The 20273-nt window shown below is 40.0% G+C and overlaps 1 protein-coding gene across 2 annotated transcripts in view; it reads left to right on the forward strand.

Annotated features, from left to right (window-relative positions):
- Window positions 1–263: 263 nt before the first annotated feature.
- The window catches only part of Plekhh2 (pleckstrin homology, MyTH4 and FERM domain containing H2), a 92998-nt gene continuing 72988 nt past the window's right edge, over window positions 264–20273 (forward strand). For both annotated transcript variants that reach the window (XM_035445347.1, XM_035445348.1), the window contains exon 1: window positions 264–386. In XM_035445347.1, coding sequence (XP_035301238.1) covers window positions 264–386 — 123 coding nt within the window. The remainder of the gene's footprint in view (window positions 387–20273) is intronic.

Consider the following 20273-nt stretch of genomic DNA (forward strand, 5'->3'; position numbering starts at 1 on the left):
TTTTCATAAAAATATTTTTTATTCTTTAATTACTACTCATATTTATATATCCATCCCCCATTCCCTCACCCTCCCAGCCTCCCATGTTTCCCCCCCAGCTCACCCTCCCATTCCTCCCCAGGGATAGTGAGGGCCCCCACCAGGGTAGACTCTTAAAACTTGTCTGTGGATGGCATTCAATGGTACGTGGAGGCATTTCTTGCATTATCGTCAATGCAAATGTGTGTGCTTAACTGTTTGTTTTCTTTCTTTCTAGAAGAAATATGGCAGAGATCTCTGAGCCAGAAGGCCCGGTAGATTGGAAAGAACGATGTGTACTTCTGGAGTCTCAACTCATGAAATTCCGAGTTCAAGCAAGCAAGATTCGAGAGCTCTTAGCAGAGAAAGTAAGCTCCTCCCCCCAACTTGGGTTACTGTCAGTTGCTGAATCCCTGTTTTTTGTCTTTTTAAAAATATTTTTTAAAGATTTATTTATTTTATGTATATGGTGCATATAGAGCCTACATGCCAGAAGAGTACATCAGATGGCTGTGATCCACCATGTGGTTGCTAGGAATTGAACTCAGGACCCCTGGAAGAGCAGCCAGTACTCTTAACCACTGAGCCAACTTGATAGCCCCATGGGTCCCTGTTTTGTATATACTAGGTAATCCCATTACTCCTGGAGTCAAACATTCTAAAAATAATGAATATAGTTTAACTTTTATGAAGCATTTGAGGCCACATTTGACATTGTTTCACCAAATATGTGACAAACAAAACATTTATTTGTGAGTACTAGTGGAATTTGGGAATACTACATGTTTGATGAAGACAGAGTTCATTCATTACAAAGAGAAAGCTATAATTTATTTGACTTATTAAAGGAATTTAATAGTATTTTGATCCACTTCCTGTTGAAGGATATAATTTTAAGCCAACTATGGTGCCACCAGCTTGTTATCCCAGCATTAAGCAAGTTTAAGGCTAGCCTGAGCTAAACGGCCAGACCCTGTCTCAATAAAACAAAACAAACAAAAAATAATTTAAAAGCAATTATAGGAGAAAACTCTTTTTGATAGTAAAATGTATTTATAATATATTTAAAAGTACATGTCTGCTTAGAAATTTCTACTAACCATATGTTACAAAATTATCATTTGGGCTAGAATTGAATTCAGTACAGTCAGAGCCTTCTATTAATAATTCTAGTAATGTAATTAGAATTTTTACCAGAGGGATTGTTTTTTTATATATATCTGTATATCCATTTCTGTCTCTATATCCTCTATCTATCTATCTATCTATCTATCTATCTACTATCTATCTATATCTATATCTATGTCACAGTTATCTCTGTAAGCAAAACAGCCCATGTCTCTTAATTGCTGGGAACTTGGATTCTAGACTCTGCCTTCTGATATAATATCCTGTTACTTTCCTTTCTAATACTATAATGAATACCATGAACAAAAGCAACTTGGGGAGGAAAGGGCTTATTTGGCAATTGTGTCTGGATCACCCTCCATCACCCAGGAACTCAAGCAGATGCCGAGGCAGGAACTGTAGAATGCCACACTGGTTTGCTTTCAGCCTCATGTTCAGCTACATTTCTTACAATTACCAGGACCACCTTCCCAGTGTGGCACTGCCCACAATTACCTTCAGCCCCCACATTAATCAAAAAGCATGGAAATGCCTCCACAGGCCAATCTGAGACTCGAGACTCCCTCTTCCCAGACACGGTTTATGTCATGTTGACAAAGACCAATCAGCACAGATACCTATGTGCCATGTGTGACTATGGAACATTTCCACTCGGCTCGTTCAAACTGAAGAATGTTGCAAATGTAAAATACACTGTGGGTTTCAAATTTTTTTATGAAAAGATAAAACAGTTCAGCAATAATTATTATACTGACTGGGTGTACTGGCTGGTTTTATGTGTCAACTTGACAAATTAGGGTCAACAGAGAGGAAGGAACCTCAGTTGAAGAAGTGCCTCCATGAGATCCAGCTGCAAGGCATTTTCTCAATTAGTGATCAATAGGGAGGGCCCAGCCCATGGTAGGTAGTGCTTTCCTGGGGCTGGTGGCCCTGTGTTCTATAGGAAAGCAGGCTGATCAAGCCAGGGGAAACAAGCCAGTAGGCAGCGTCCCTCCATGACCTCTGCATCAGCTCCTGACTCTGGGATCCTGCCATGTTTGAGTTCCTGTCCTGACTTCCTTCAGTGATGAACAGCAGTGTGGAGGTGTAAGGCAAATAAACCCTTTCCTCCCCAACTTGCTTTGTGGCCATGCATGGTGTTTCATCGAAATCATAGTAACCCTAAGACAATGTGTCAACAATATTTTGGATATTGAGTTAAATGAACAATATTATATATTTCTTTTTGCTCTTTTATTGTATATTCTAGAGAGTTTAAAATCAACACATATTTCTCATATTTCTAGATAATGTTACCTAGACAGATAGATGAGTGATAACCCTGGTAACTGACCAGAAGAATTTACAGGTATTGTTTTAAACTCTAGTTCACATTATTTTGGGATACAAACTGGTCCATGTGTCACTTCTCCATAAAAGCCTTACATCTTTCTTTCCTGTTGGCCAAGAATTCCTTGGAAGTGTCCTAGTAAAATCCAGTAAAACATCATTTTATTGGAGCCTTCCTCATTTCATTCTTAGCTTCTTTTAGGTAGAGAGAATAAAGTGACTCTGTCCAGCCTGCTTCACAGTGACCCAGTGCCGGGCTCTGCGGAATGCATCACCAATGTTAAAGTGGTCTATGTGTTAATTTTAGGATAAAAATTAAAGCTTGAAAAGACTCCAGTTTATAGCTAAGGGAAGTTTAATTCAAAGCTAATTGTCATCTGTGGAGTGTAATTTTTTCCCTCCCTTCAATATAAAAATCATTCCTCATGTTGAAAAGTGATTTATTTAGTGTTTTCTATGACCCCCCAACCACTGAGACACTGATTTTTATGTAGCTGTATTAGTTACTTCCCTGTGGCTAACGTGTGTGGAACACCTCCCAGCTGTTGCCTTTGCTTTTTTGATTATTGCTATTTTATTTACTCTTTTTTCAGTGAATGAGCATTAAAGGGAGCATTAATTCAAAATTGTTGTGGCTTCCTCTGCTTCTGCTTCTACTTCTTCTTTCTTCTTCCTTCCTCCTCCTCCTGCCTCCTCCTCCTCCTCTTCCTCCTCCTCCTCCTCCTTCTGCTTCTTCCTCCTCCTTCTCCTCCTCCTCCTTCTGCTTCTTTTCCTCCTCTCTTTTATACTCTGGATTTAGGCCTTTGGAAGATCTAAGAGATGCAGTCATTTATGTGTATTTTACACATTGGAAAATGACTATGTGCCAATTACTCATGGTTTCCTAGTAAACACCCTCAACATTAAAATTAAAGACCTTCACAGTGTTTTTTGTTACATTCCATTATGAAGTATTTTTCTCAGGTTTAAAAAAGTATTTTGCTATCCATCTATGTTTTAATAAAAATGCCAAATATTTATTGAGTTACCATGTGGTAAATATTTTATTGGTATAATATACTAAATTCATCTAACAACTTGTGAAGTTATGGATTTTGTCTCCATTCTATGAATTAGAAAATTAGTGCTTACTATGGCCAGTATGTATCCTAAGTGACATATATATTTAATCTTCCCAATAATTTTGTGAGGTAGATACTAATATCATCCATGTTGACACAAGAGGATACTTAGGCACAAAAAGGTATTTAGCTTGCCCAAGTTCATACCAAAAAGAAAGCGATGGAACCAACTTTTAAGCCCAGATTTTCTGTCTTTGAAGCCTAAAGTGATTTGTCTGTCACCCCCATGTTGCTTCCTCTGGTCTATCTGCCCACTCTTCTGTTCTTTCTTCTATTCCATCATGCAACAAAGAAATCCATCACTGTGTATTAGTTGTATATATGTTTGCAGTAATAACCATTTATGTAATGGTACATATTTTTCAAAGCAAGCCCTATTGCATTGTTGGTAAGTGCCAGACTGAGTCAAACATTGCATTCCTGAGACGAGTCGGGTCCACAGCCTTGGCTATGTGTTGGGACCAGCAAACTCGGAGCTACCCCTCCCCATAGTTCTCCACACCTTCTCCTCACATGGGTACAGCCCCAAGGCTAAAGATTCTTGAGAGAATACCAATTTGTTTCTTTAGCTCTTTGCCAGAAACTGTAGCCAGCTTTCTCCTGGAACAGTTGTGGTTCTTAGCTTTGTTTTATTGTCTGTGGCACAGAAGCAGCCAACTTCGAGTGCTAACTGTGGTTCCCAAGCTTTAAAAACTGTGGCATTAAGCTAGTTTAAACCCCCATAGGAACCCTATGGGGGTAATTGTCCTTGTCTCTAAATTACAGATCATAGCATTGGGGTTTAGAATAAACAGTTATTCACAATTAACAAATGGCAGAGCTGCCATCGAATCATGCACCTTTCAGATTGGTCGGCAGGCAACTAATGGAGTATTTGGTGCAAAGAGATAACCCACTATTGCCTTCTCCCCTCTTCCCCTATCCTCCTCCTTCCCTGTTGTGTTGAGGGCATTGTCTGGTTAGTCAAGAGCTCTGCCACTGAGCTAAATCCCTACCCTCTCTTGCATCTCTGTGAATAGATTATTCGTGTTAATTGCAGGGAGACTTGAATTTTTGTTGGTCTGTTTTGGTTTCTCTTTTTTTTTATTTTTAATTTTTTTCTGTTTTGGTTTTTCAAGACAGGGTTTCTCTGTGTAACAGTTCTGGCTGTCCTGGAACTCTTTTGCAGACCACACTGGCCTTGAACTCATAGAGATCTGCCTGCTCTGCCTCCTGAGTGTTGGGATTAAAGGTAAACACCACTATCGACGGGTGTATTTCTGAATATTTTTAAGGAAATAGTGTGAGATGGTGGCAGAGTATTTTTTATAATTAAATATGGATTCCAGATATGTAAATGAATAGAATATGTGAGGTTTTTTTTCTTAAAGACTTTTTGTACCTTCTTTTTTAAACCACAGTTTTCAAGTAACTTTGAATATTTAGGCTTGTGAAGAAAAAAATAAAAGGCCTTATTGAAGTCCTGGGCAAGTGCTGCAGTAAATGGGAGAGGTCTTTAAAGGAATTTAAGGAATGGTGTTGGAAATATCCTTAGTATGCCAAATATAAACTCTTCAGGGAAGCTGAGATATAAGTAGTCCCCTCCTTTACAAGTTAGTGTTCTGAGGCAGGGAGGAAAAACTCAAGTTCCTTTTTAAGTTAAAGTGAAATGTTACTTTCTGTGAATTAGTTTCTCAGTGAAAAGAGAAAAGAAAATATGAAGCAGTTTTTCCTTTGGACATCACCATGGTAACTGACTCTGGTGCCTCTGAAGCAGTTCAGACCTTCTCCCAGGACTGAAGAGTCACTGGACATCAGAGCATGTGTTTCCTTTACACAACATTCCAGGACAGTCCTGCCAGAAATCTATTTAAATCAGATGTCCATCCACTTACTCTCTTAGCCCACCTCAGGATGCACAATGATGACTGGAAATTCCACATATAACAGTAAGACCTTGTAGGCTATTTTAAATGCCACTTATGGGGGCTGTTGGCTGAAGGTAATACTATGAGAAAAAATAAAAGTGTTTAATGATAGTCTTTCATGGGCTATCCATGGGGAAACCCAGAAAAGCCCCTGCTGGAGAATCATGTCCACATTATTCTGCCTGGATTAGTCTGTGGGACAATGTTATTTGTTCACAGGGCCTGTAACAGAGAGAATCACTGAGTATTTGTGTGGTAGTATTATGATCCAAGTTCAATGGCAAGTTCTTGTCTGCTGCTTGTTGCTAAGTTCACTGCTATTACAGAGAACATTTTCTGAATAATAAGTCAAGTACAAGGCTTAGAATTTGATGCCAGTTTATAAAATGTTTAGCTGTATTTTTAGTAAAACTTTCTCTGGGTCAAATGATTATTTCATACTGGCTTAGTATGTGCTGGGTAGACTTGGACTAAGGATTACATTATGGTTTACACCAAGAAAGTAAAATGCAGTGTGAGTGTACACTGTGAGTTTCAAGCGTTCTACAAAGTTATTTCCCAGCTAAAGGACTTTGAAAAGAAATACTCAGAATTAAAGTATTGCCTGTTGGTTTAGTGTGTTTGAACTGGCTTTAAAGTGCTCTATGCTTTATTGAATAGATTTAATGTATGTGTTTGTATTAATGCAACGTGAAATGTTAGGTACTTATGGTCAGTGATTTAAATTGTGAATAGTAGCAATTTCGTTTCTGTAAAACTATATTCTCAATTTTAAGTCTTTTTGAAAACTTGACCATTCCTTTTGTTCAGCAAACATTTCTTAAGTTTTATTAGTTACCACCATCATCTTTGTCTCAGCTATTATTATGTAAATATACCCAGTAGAGAGAGGTAGGGGAGGCGCCAGAGTGCTAAAACTATTAGATTTTAAATGTAAGCACACTGGGTTGTGTCTCTATCCCTCTATTCTATCTGTGATAAGTTCCCTGAAAATATATCACTTGAAATTCTTCCTGTTGGGAAGATGGTTATTAGTCAATCACTTGCTGTGTAAGTATGAAGACCAGAATTTGGATCCCCAGCATCCATATAAAAGTTTCAGGTGGCCAGGCGTTGGTGGCACACACTTTTAATCCCAACACTTGGGAGGAAGAGGCAGGCGGATCTCTGTGAGTTCGAGACCAGACTGGTCTACAAGAGCTAGTTCCAGGACAGGCTCCAAAACCACAGAGAAACCCTGTCTCAAAAAAAAAAAAAAAAAAAAAAAAAAAAAAAGAAAAAAGAAAGAAAGAAAAAAGAAAAGAAAAAGAAAAAAAAAAGTTTCAGGTGGGGACACCAGAGACAGACACATCCCTGGAGCTCACTGACCAAGCAGCCTAGCCAATCAGTAAGCTCTAAGTTCATTAAGAGACCCTATTTAAAAAAAATAAGATGGAAAACAGTTGAGGAAAATACACACACACACACACACACACACACACACACACACACACACACACACACACACTTATACAAACAAGCACATACATCACACACACTTAATTCTCTCTATCATGACTAGTGGCATGAGTGAAGGTTACTTTATTGGTCATGTTTCTGTGGCTGTGATAAAGCATCATGACCAAAGGCAACTTTGGGAAGAGAGAGTTTATTTGGCTTATGGTTCCAGTGTCGTAAGAACGCGATGGTGGCGTGAAGTCATAGCAACAAGCAGCAGGCATGGTGGCAGGGACAGGAAGCTGAGAGCTCACATCTTAGTCTGCAGACACAAAGAAGAGAGAGTGAACTTCAAGTAGAGAGTAACTATAAGCTTTCAAAACCTGCTCTCGGTGACAGGCATCCTTCTGCAAGGCCATACCTCCTAAGCCTTCCCAAACAGCAGCACTAGTTGGAGACCAAGTGTTCAAGACAATGATGGTCATTTCTCATTCAAACCAACACAAAGAGTCCCTAGAAATAAATGCCAAGGCTTTCCAGTTGCAATCTTTGTGGTCTTATGTTTGGACTGTTTTTCCTATGGTTCTGTATTACTCTACATAGTGTGGGTAGTTTATGTGCAGCTGTGGTTCAATGAAGAACACCAGGGAGCTGGGATATAAAGACCAAAGGCCAATACCATTATTGACTAGAAGCATAATTCTGCACAAAGCAAACTCATTTTAAACACAATTCCCTGTATTTTATCAGGAACAATTTCTGCTTCACGTGGTACCTGAGAGAGAAATGACGTATTTGGAACTTCTTGGTTCTTAAACATTCTTAACACGTCTAAAACATTCCTTTCATTATCTTTCTTTCCTCTGAGATTATTTTCCTCCTTCTACAGCTGTTTCTTTTCTGAGATGCAAGCTTTTCTCACATGTTGGCTAATCTTTGGTGGTCTGTTTACATTTAAGAATGGGACATCTGTGAACTTGTCTGGCAGCTGTGTATACATGGCTGCAGGCTGGTCCACTATCAACTTTGTTGTCTGGTAAGTGGGTAAGAGACTGCTGAGAGATCGTAAATGTTACAGTTGTTGGATGAATACACTCCAAACAATTTATTCAAGTCAGTAAGGGAAGAAAGTTGTTAAGTTTTTTACAGGAAATAAATGCTTAGTTGATGGACATTTGGTTGTGAGCCTAGCCTTTAACGGCTAAGCTATCCCTCCAGCCCAGTTGATGGACATTTGGCATATGAGAATAAGGATGTCTAAGCAGCCATGTATCTCCCACTAACACCCCCAGTTTCTCGGCATGATACATGTTCTTCCAGGTCTTTGCAGGGCTTTAAGGAGTTGTTGGCCTTCAGGACTCTCAAAGCCTTGCTCTAGGCTGTGCTCTCCATCATTGTGCATCACACTTTCAGGGAGAAACAAACAGGTTACTTACCTAGAAGCCTTTCAAGCTTCTCAAAGGCAAGCACTACAAGATAATGGAACAGAATTCTCTTCTAAAGCCCACCATGCATTTTTTTTTTTTTTTTGTGGGAGGTGTTCGAGACAGGGTTTCTCGGTGTAGCTTTGGAACCTGTCCTGGAACTAGCTCTTATAGACCAGGCTGGCCTCGAACTCATGGAGATCCGTCTGCCTCTGCCTCCCCAGTGCTGGGACTAAAGGCGTGTGGCCACCACCACCCGGCCACCCACCATGCATTTTTAAATTAAAAAAAAATTGGTGTGTGCGTATGTGTGTGTGTTTGCACAGATAGGCAGCACACACACACACACACACACACACACACACACACACACACACACACACACACACACGCATGTAATGTATCATGGTGCATGAGTAGAGGTCAGGAGACAGCTTGCAGTAGTTACTTCTATCTTTTAATAATGTGGAATTCCGGGACAAAAGACTTGACTTCAAAGTGCCTTTATCTGCTGAACCATCTTCCTCCCAGCTATGAATTTTGTTTGAGAGTTAATAAGGATATTTTTAATTAGTGCAAGATCCCATGTGACCTTCCTGAGGGATCTCAGTAGAATGTGTTCCATTCAAAGCAAGAAGTAAACTAAGGCTCCAGAAGACAGGGAGGGTATGGGAAGCAGACGATCTGGGCTAAAAGCAAACTGAAGGATCTTCCCAGGAAGACAGATGGGCCTGGGCAGGGGGTAGCTGTAGTTGTTGCTTTTTTCCCACCTGTCCCATGGCCGAATAGCCCCAAATAAACACACTGACGCTTATTGTAATTATACATCGTTTGGCTGATCACTCAAGCTTCTTACTGGCTAGCCCTCTCTTAATTATTAACCCATTTCTATTAAACTACGCATTGTCACGTGGCTGTGGCTTACCCGTAATCTATCATGTTACTCCTTTGTCTGCTACATGGCATGTCTCCACCCCCCCACTTCTCACTCATCCTCTACCCAGAATTCTCCTTGTCTGATAGTACCACCTATACTTCTTCCCGGGCTACTAGCCAATCAGTGTTTTATTCACCAACCAATAAAAGAAAAATATATACGGAATAATAAGGTAGAAGTTACACTGGCATGCCAGAGGTGTAGGGTACAGCTTCAAGAGAAATGGATTTGTTAGACCCCCCAGAAAACTCAGGCCTCCAGGGTCCCAGCCCAGGACCTCGGTCACCCCAATCACCAGGCGGATTCGAAAACTTGCTGCAAACTGCATGAGGCTTTATTGTTGTTTAATGAGCTAACCCCATGTTAGCTCGAGTCTTTCACCCACCTGTCATGGCAGACGGCCAGCAAAGACAGCTCGAACCGGCTGCCGAGAGATCTTGTAGGGCAGCGTAAGGGGAGTGTCTAGGGCTACGCACAGGCTCAGGATTGGTGTGCCTCCAGGCTTGGAGGGCTTGCCCTGTGTTGATTGGCCAATTGGTTGTTATGGCCCATAGGCCCTCCCAGGGCGGTTGCTATGCTCTGTGCGTCATTGCTGTGCACTTGTCTGTAAAGCACACTCAGAGCTGTAAAGCATAGTGCTACCAGCTAACTTCTGATTGGTTCCTTGCCATGAGGCAGGCATCTGACCTCTTAGTGACCAAGGCAAGGTCATGGCAAGCACATGTTACTGTCATGGCTGCTGAAAGGGGCAGCTGGTCCCTTCAGATTGAAAGCCAAGATATGAGTGAGCACCTTGAATGGTAATTGATACAGTGGTGTGTTGCTGGAGTTTTCTTGTCCAGCCAGGTCCCGACGACGCTTCAGCTCCAAATAAGCACACAAAAATTTTAATTAATTATTAAACTGTTGGCCAATGGCTAGAGCTTCTTATTGGCCAGCTCTCTCTTAATTATTAACCCATAACTACTAATCTATGTATTTCTACATGGCCTTATTTTACTAGAGAATGCCTGGTGCATCCTATCCTCCTGGTCTCTCCATGGTGTCTCCTCGAGGTGCCTCTCTCTGCCTATCTTCCCTAGAATTCTCCTCGTCTCCTAGTCCCGTCTATCTTCCTGCCTCTACTGGCTATTGGCCAAACAGTGTTTTATTCGTCAACCAATAAGAGATACATATATACAGAAGAACACCCCCCATCAGTGGTGGGAATTTGGAGTGTGCCTATTGGAAAGTGCTTCTTACGAACTGTGTAAACAAACAAGTCCTAAGAGAAAAGCCTGTAGTAAAGGTTTGTCCCTGTGGTTAATATGCGGCTGAGCTTCCTATCAGTCACATGTCTGATGTGTGTTGTGGTCTCATAACCAGCAGCGGTAATAAGGATCTCGAAATATGCTTTAATAAAGTACTAATTTTCATTTTCCCATTAAGGAAACAAGTAGGAAATCATTTTTAAAAGAGAAGGCCCACAGAAATAGAAGCATGCAATTTGGAATACGAAGGCAAATATGAAAATATGAAAAGAATTGGCTAAAAGTGTCCACTGTATCAATAAACCTTTTGGAATTACTTGATGTGTTTGTATATTTATATGTTTGATAAATATAAAAGTAAACAGAGAAGCCACGTTTGTGAATTAAATGAATTGTTTAATCGTTTGATAGGAAATCTGAACAGGATAGTTCTTTTTTGTTTGTTTGTTTGTTTTTTTTTGTTTTTTTTTTTTTTTTTTTTTTTTTTTGGTTTTTTGAGACAGGGTTTCTCTGTGTAGCTTTGGAGGCTGTCCTGGCACTTGCTCTGGAGACCAAGCTGGCCTTGAACTCACAGAGACCCAACTGCCTCTGCTTCCCAAGTGCTGGGATTAAAGGCATGCACCACCAACGCCCAGCAACAGGATAGTTCTTTAGAGCAGTGGTTCTCAACCTGTGGGTCACGACCTCTTTGGGGGTCAACTGACTCTTTCACAGGGGTTGCCTAAGACCATCTGGAAACACAGATATGTACATTATGATTCACAACAGTAGCAAAATTGCAGTTATGAAGTAGCAATGAAAATAATTTTATGGTTGGGGTCACCTCAGCATGAGGAACTGTATTAAAGGGTGGCAGCATCGGGAAGGTTGAGAACCGTTGCCTTGGAAATTATTCTTTAAGCACAATCATTAGTTTGACTTCTAAGAATATTCGAACTAAAATAAAACCTTTTGTGACATAGTTTTACACATCACACACACACACACACACACACACACACACACACACACACACACACACACAAAGTTTTCTCCCAGGACTGTGAGGATAGAACCCAGGGCTTTGCACTTGGTAAACATTTGCTCTATCACTAAATTTCACCCCAGCCTTTCCGTTTATGTTTTGATGTTGGCACACATGGGATTGTTACGTTTTCTTGAAGTATTCTTTGGATTATTCTGTTTATAATTGATCCTATTTATTACTCAGAAAACTCTGGCACAAAAATCTCTATTATTTGATATTGTTTTTAATGTTCTTGGTATGTTTTCCATCCTTTTATTTTCAACATCTTTGAAACATTTTATTTGTTTGAGACAGGCTATCATGGAACTCACTATGTGGACCAGGCTAGCCTCAAACTCACAGAGGTCTGCCTGCTTCTTCTGAGTGTTGGGGTTAAAAGCGTGTGCCACCATGCCTGACCCTATCATCTTGAAGTGTCTCTTTAGATATATTTGAAATTATTACATATATAACTTGTTTTTCTCTCTCCTCTACTCTGGTCCTTTCTCACCCTGTGGTGGTTATGACAGTTAGAGACTGGATTTCTAGTTAAGTGACTGCTCGTGTTGCTGGTGACCTTCCTACCACTTTAGTAAATACCTAAGACAACTGACTTGGGAAGAGAATGTCATCAGGCTCTTTGTTATGGAAGTTCTGGTCCATCACTAGTCCTGTTGCTACACATCATGGCTGGAGATTGTGGGAAAGAAAAATGGCTCCCCTCATGGCTAGAGAGCAAATAGAAGGAAGAGGAAATGGCCAGGGTCCCCTCCTCTCTCCCAAGGGCATACTCCATCTATAGACCTTGCTTGAGGCCCCACCTCCTGAAGTCTTGACTATCAAGTTCCTTTAGCACCATCCTGGAGAGCAAATATGTATAATATGGATGTCTAGGGGACACTTAAGACTCAGACAGTAGCATCACTTAAAGCTCAACTCCTTAATTAAACTCCGACAACTAGCATCATAAATGATAAATTTAGGAATTGGAGTGTGACAAGGGACTTTGGGGAGCTGAGGAATTGGAGTATGATGAGGGACTTTGGAGAGCTGGCCAATGATTAGCTAAGAACCTGGTGTGGTAGGGAGGCTGGTGAGGGAAGGAGAGGGGATCCAGAATGGTAGGAAGGCTTTAAGGAGCTAAAGAAACCCTTAGGATGGCCGGCAGCCACTTGTCTGCCAGAAAGCGCTCTTCAGGAACTGAATGTATTTCCAAAACAAAAACTGGGTCTTGGAATTTCGGTAACGCTGTTGTAAATGAGAAGATGCTAAATGTTAAACCCATTCAAAACCATAGAATGGAAAGATGCCAGGCAACGAGAAAGACTTCAGCTGTCCTGTCTGTCTTCGGGAAAACTAGTAGTTTTTTTCAGTGTTACCACAAAACCACTGGCTTCGAAAGGTGGGGGTGGGGTGGAAAAGGGTTTGGTAGAACCACATTGGGTAAGATGAGTAATACAACTGAAGATCTTTCTTTTGGAGAATAATTCACCCACAGCAACACACTGGGCTACCATAGCTTTGCAAGAACAGACCATAGCTTTGCAAGAACACACACCCACATGCAGGTGGATGGCAGAGGTCAACATCAGCTTTCTCTATCACCTTCTGTCTTTTTTATTTTATTTTTTTTTAACTGGCCTCTTCATTCAACCTGAAACTCAGTAGTTCTGTTTCTATCTGGCCAACAAAGTCTGGGAAGCCTCCCCAGGCCACACACCCAGTTTTTATGTGGATGCTAGGGATCCAAACTCAGGTGTTCACTCTTGCACTGCAAACACTTTGCTCACTGAGTCATCTCCTCAGCATGGGCATAAAAAGGAAAAAGTACAGATTATCTCTCAAGAAAACTCTTTAAGGCTGGAGAGATGGCCCAGTGGTCAAGATCTGGAGAGGATGGTCCAGTGGTCAAGGGCTAAAGAGATGATCCAGTAGTCAAGAACCCTGGCAGAGGATGCTTGGGTTTGGTATCCATCACTTGCATCAAGCAGCTCATGACTTCTTGTCACTCCAGTTCCATGGGATCCAGCATCCTCCTTCCTCTGTGGACACCCACATGCATGTGGTGCATATAAACTCACACATATAAACACACATGCATACACATAATAAATAAAGTTCTTTTTAATAAAGAAAATTCTTTTGACATTAACCTGCCATTGACTCATCAATAGTTTATCATATATTTAGCCTGGAATGTATCCTAATGGTTTAAACTGGTATTTTTAAACTTAAAAAAAAAGCATTTGTTTGAGAGAAGGAAAGTAGACATGGGGTCCCAACCCCAACCAAAAGCTATTTTGTAACATGAAAAGATTCAGAGACTGACATTGGGGTTCAAGCTTCAAGCTGAAGATCAGAAAAGCAAAGCAGCTGGTCACTAGCTCTTACCACTACCTCAGAATGAAAGGTGATCCTGGCTCCACCAAACCTCAGACTGTAACCTCTATTCAGCGTGGTTGGAGAATCCTGAGACTTCAGTGTCTCCTATCCTCAATGTGGCTGGAGAACGAATGCCTGATACTGACTACTGAAGACCCTGCTCCTATCTTTTACACCCCTGTAGTGCTGGGATTAAAGGTGTGTGATCCCAGGTGCTGAGATCATCTTTGTGTGAGCTGTTTCTCTTTAAGACTGCATCAATCTTGTGTAGATCTGGGGGACCTTGGACTCACAGAGATTGTCTACTTCTTTTATTTTTTTGACTAAATAATCTTTTATTTCGCATTCACAAATATTTATTTATGCAAAGTTCAAGTTCCATTTGACACAGCCTTTTTTGCACAGTAGTTTAAACAGACTTGGAGTCTGAGAAACCCATCTGGGGCCAGGCTTCTCTAGATACAGACTAGAGGGATAGAGACCTGGTGAGGACAGCAGAAGACACAGGAAGTGGGAGCATTGTGACATTAGGGAAGGAAGCTGCTCTCATCCTGGAGCTGGGCTCAGCCTCTGCTTCCATTGCTAACTAATGAGGGAACAGTGAAGCAGGCAGGAGGGTTACTGTGATCGCCTACTTCTTAATCCTGAGTTCTAGGATTAAAGGGGTGTACCACCACTCCCTAGCTTCTGGCTGCTGGGATTAATGGTGTGTATCACCATTGCCTGATCTCTATAGCTTGAGGCTGACTTTCTGAATCCATAGGCAAGCTTTAATAAATCATAAATAATATGTCACCATACTATTTGCAATTGATACCCAATGGCAAAGGTAAACTAAATTTTCCCTAGTGGATTGTTACTGGGCAGGCCCCATGCCCAGCAATAGTTGGCCAACACAAAATAAATTCTACCTTTCTTTTTTTCTGTTTCATTTTGTTGGTCTTTTGCTTGTTCGTTTTGATTTTTGTTGTTTTGGCTATTTGAGAGAGACAGTGGGTTGATCAGGGAGGTGGTTAGGATTTGGAAGAGGGGAAAGATCGTGATAAAAATGAATTGTATGAGAACATTTTTTTTAAAGTTCAAAATAGGGGGAGAAACAGCACATGCAGCTCTTTTTAATGTGTTTATTTGGGGCCTGTGCATATACAGTTTACGGAATGGAGAGTTGAGGAAAGCTTGATGATTTTCATGATTGCATTTCAAACTGGGACACTAGTTTCTCCACATGTAAGAACTGAGAGCTAAGAGAAAACGGCATTGCAAGAGGTTGCATGTCAAGATGAGAGTAGCTTTCATTGGAATGATGACCCGAGGTTATCAGAGGTACCATAGGGATTCAGGCGTTGTCTTTACAGATCTCTGATCTATACCACTCAGTAGGATAACCATGGGCTTTAGTGATCTACTGCGGCATAAAATGGAGGGAAAGCCTATTCCATGATAGTGGCTTTATCAATCTGGGCATTCTATTCTCTCTCTCTCTCTCTCTCTCTCTCTCTCTCTCTCTCTCTCTCTCTCTCTGTGTGTGTGTGTGTGTGTGTGTGTGTGTGTGTGTGTGTGTGTGTGTGTAGGTAGGTAGGTAGTTCAACCTGAGTATGGGTCCCTCTGAGGCTACTGGATTCATATTCCCCTGGAGCTTGAATCACAGAAAGTTGACAGGTGTTAGGTATCACACTGGGCTCCTCTGGAACAGCAGTGTGTGCTTAACCACTGAGACATTTTTCCAGCTCTGTTAATATAATTTTTATCAATTAAAAAAGATTGCAGTGGCTTTAAAAGAACAACCATTTATTCATGGGTCTATTGGTCATCCTTAGACTGCATTTGCCATTTAATGGGGCCACTCATGTGACAGCATTCACTTGGCAGATAAACTAGAACCAGGGGTCAGCAAAGATTCTAACATGACAGCCGAGTCTGGGATGTTCAAGATATACACACACCTGACACCTTAGTTAAGAGTAGTGGAATAACTAGACACTGTCCAAGATATGTCCATCTCCCCTTTGTTCTCTGTAGGAAGGTAGCTGCATCTTTTCTTATGGTGATCCAGGATTCTAAAACCAGGTCACAGCTGCAGATCTCTTCAGGTCCAGACTCAGTAGATATATGGTACTCTAATGGAGTCAGTTGCCCGGCAACCACTGTTAAAGGGAGAAGGTACTCACGAACTAGGAGCAACTGGACCACCTTCTGAACACAAACTTGTTTCTGTCTGTTGAGACACTGTATTTCTTTTCATCTTTAAGTTTCCTCATCTAGTCTACGCTGAAGGTCACTGTCTGAATGTCAAGAAGAGGAAACCATCTCCTGGGAAGATAGTTCCTAAATGTATTCTATGCCTATACCACTGAAAGGTAATAGGCAGAGTGTCTTGGGTATGCCAGGTTGCCGTTGATGTTGTCTATATGTTTTAAAAAATGTGATGTTAATTACTAAATTGTCTTCCTCTTCCAATGCCTGCAATTGTTTCTTCTTTTGAAAGTTAGGCACACTTACATAATATGAATTATCTTACGTAGTTTAAAGTCATTCAGCATCATTTCTTCTTCATGAACAATGAACTTCATATTCAGCTCCTCATTGGATATTTCTTGAACTTTTCGTAGACTATTCTTGAATTTTCATTTCATCTTTAAAAAATCGAACGTGCCGTGTTAAAATGATCATGTGTGGCTCAGGGTATGACCGTCACATGTCAGCATGTTGCTCTGACAGTGATTCATTTCTTTCTCCCTTATATTCTTCTCTTACCCCACATTACTCTGAAGCCCCCTCTGTGTGTATATTTGGTAATTTCTATTTTTACCCTCCTGTGCATAGAAATTTACTTTTTTTTTTTTTGGTTCATGATTTCTCTTCTAGTCTCAGAGTAGTTTAATTCTGCTTTTACTATTTTATGTTAACAGATCACTCCAAACTTAAAGACACTATGGACATTTATTATCTTGTAGAGTTTCTAAGTGTAAGAAGCCGTAGGAGTCAATTAGCTTATCTCTCTGGTGTGGCTGAGTCAGCATGTTGTCGGACAGCCCGGAAGGTCCAGAATCGTTCACTCAAATGGCTGTTGGAAAGTTGGTGTTGGTAGGAAGCCTCAGCTGCTAAGCATGGAGACTCCTTAGCAGGGCTATCTGAGAACACAGAAAGTAGTCCAAGGAAGTTCAAGGTGGAAGACATGTTGTCTTTTGTGACATAGCCTCAGAAGTCACAGTCCATCATTCCACAGTAACCTGTCATCACAAGGGTTAGCCCCAGGTAGTGAAAGAAGGGACTAGACTACCGCAAGGTGAGGACATTTAAGGACTGTATGAGACTATCTACTGAGTTTTGAATTATTTTCCACCTCATTTATTCTTACTTAATTTCTCCTTACTTCTTTAAAAAATTTTTATCCTCCTAATAATATATTCTATACCCAACTGATCTCTGACTACACTAAAACATAGTCTGAGATTCCTTACACAGTAGTCCAATTTTTCCCTTGGTCTAAATTGGTCTTATGAACATTGTTTTTTTTTTAGATTTTATTTTAATATTTTGTTTATTCTTTCATATATTAGCTGGATTTCTTCATGTTTTCTTTATATGTTTTAGAATTTGATTAAATATTTGGTATTTAAATTGGGGGGCTTAAATTGATATACATATGGTAAACATATATAACCAATCCAAATAATGATGAGAAATTTCTGTACTCCTCAGTTTCCTTCCCTTGTTCTAAGTCTTAGAATTCTATGCAGTCTGTCCCTTTGCACATGCCAGGACAGTCAAGAATGCTAATGTCATTGTATGTATATATTTGGATTTAATCTATTGGTACTTTATTAAGGACTTCTGACATTGTACTCATGAAGATAGTAGTCTGATCTTTGGATGTGACCATAACTGGCCTTGTAAAGTGTACTGGGAACCATCATCTTGGAAGAGGGTTTTTTGAGGTTGTAGTCATTCTTACACATCTTGAATTGAATTCACTAGCAAGGCTATGCAGTCTTGGAATTTTCCTTTTGTAAGGTTTTAGATAGTATAAGGCCATTATGCTAACGTTTCTCTTTGAAATATCTTTGCTATTTTATGTCCTTAAAAGAGATCACGTGTTTCGTCCACTTTGTTAAATTATTGTTGCTCATGATATTCTGTTATTTTTTCCCCAAGTTTTGGCATGTCTACTTTGAATTCTGACATTGATCATTTGTAGATTTTTTTTATATTGTTGCTTTATCAGCCTACTGCATTGTTCAACTGTATTGTTCTTTTTAATGAACAGTTCTTGGCTTTTTATTTTTCCCTTTTCTATCTCTCCTGTAATCTTTATCAGCTTGTCCCCTTTCATTGGCTTCAGGGCTTACTTTGCTCTACGTAACTAGTTAATTTGCTCAGGCTCTTGACTATCAGTGTCATCTCACTGTGTGATGCTGCAAAGACCATTTTGACCTCTTAATAGTCACTGTCATCATCCCATTGTTGTAATTTGTTTGGTTTTTGAGACAGGGTTTTTCTGTGTAGCTTTGTAGACCAGGCTGGCCTTGAACTGACAGAGATCCACCTGCCTCTGCCTCTCAGAGCTGGGATTAAAGCCATGTACCACCACCAACGCCCAGCCACTGTTGTAATTTTTAAAAAGAAGCTCGAGAGAGAAGACACCATGTGACAGAGTTCAAGCAGAGGGATTTTTTATGAGGGAAAAGGATCATAAAAATGGGGAAAGGGGTGTGGGGAGACTGGCTTCTGGGGACAGGAGGGGTGGGAGAGAAGAAAGAGAGGAGAGAGGCACAGAGAGAGAGACAGAGACAGAGGGAGAGAAAGAGAGAAGGATGGGAGGTGGGCAGGGCCCTTTCGAAAGGGAACATAATGAATGTGCACGGGTGGTGCTCTTAGTGGCTGCAGCTGAGGTAGTGTCCTGTCAGAACCCCAGGGACAGGCCAGTACAGATGCCAGAATACTAACACCCACTGGCCATCTATTGAGATGCTACTCCACTTAGTCCTTTTTCTATGTATGTTATTCATTTATGTTTCAGTCCACAAAGTATTTTAGCATCTTATTGTCTACTTTCTCTAAAGAAGCAAAATTACCTTTGACTGTTACAGCGATTATGATTGGCTATTGTTTCCAATGTAAGGTACTTTTTACTCTCCCATTACATTGTTTTTAAAATAGAATTAACTCCCATTACTTAACGACCCACAATTCTATGTTATAAATATAGACAGCTAGTCAGTTCCTTGGTGTGTGTATCTCATCCCATAAAAAATACATGAGTTTTTCCTATGTGAATAAAATTAAAATATTCACTACTTTTTAAAAACAGACTTTCCTGACAACGTATTTTCATATCATTCCATATATGATTTATATTTGTCTTTTTTTATGTGACAGCCCAAACCTTTTTGCATGCTAGCTGAGCACTCTACCACAGAGCTACACCCTCAGCACCTGATTCATCTTTAAATATGTCATTGATATTTTTTCACATATGTATATATTTAAAAGTCCCTATTTGAGAGATTTTTTAAAACACATGAAAGTAAGCCCTCATGTGTGTATCATCTGGATTCAATGCTTATCGACTTGGGCCAATTCATCCATCTGTACACAGATCTATAGCTCCCAGAGTTATATTTAAACAAATCCCACATGTAATATTTTAATAATATTTTATTAATCTATGTACATTTATAATGACTATATGGTGTCTAACTGTATCAATGTGTTACTATATATGTATATATATATTTAGAAAAATCACTTGTTTTTAGGCAGATCTCTTTCTTCCTCTCCCTGATTGTTTTCCTGTGTGTGTGGGGGAGAGAGAGAGAGAGATTGGAGGTTATACTTTACTACTATAAAGTGTTCTGTGTAAAAATTGAACACCTATTAAGTTATTCAATATTATGCTAGATGTCTTCCTACTTAATTTTGATATAAATATACTAGAAAAAGGGTTATCTCATTTTACAGACAAGGAATGGAGACCTGTTATATTAAAGAAATCACCTATCCTTAATTAGTAATGGAATTTGGGTTCTAAATTAGCCCTTGCTTCCAAATTTAGGGCTTTCCCCCTTTTCCTTTCTACTTTTCCCGTCATGTTTTATGGGTCTTTTTATGTTTAAATAAAACTGGCTTTAGAAGTGACCTGTGAAACTGTTTTTTTTTTTAAATTCCTTGAGTTTAATGATACATGCATATATCTTTTCATGCCTAGCAACAATTTTTGCCTTCTTATATATCAAAGTACTCTAAAGTGCTGTGTGTTTGTGTATAAGGGAGTGTGTGCATATGTATAATACCCTTCTAGTAAGGGAGGGTATGCATCTGTATAAAGCTCTTC

Source organism: Cricetulus griseus, chromosome 5 (assembly GCF_003668045.3).
Source record: "Cricetulus griseus strain 17A/GY chromosome 5, alternate assembly CriGri-PICRH-1.0, whole genome shotgun sequence".
Taxonomy (NCBI): domain Eukaryota; kingdom Metazoa; phylum Chordata; class Mammalia; order Rodentia; family Cricetidae; genus Cricetulus; species Cricetulus griseus.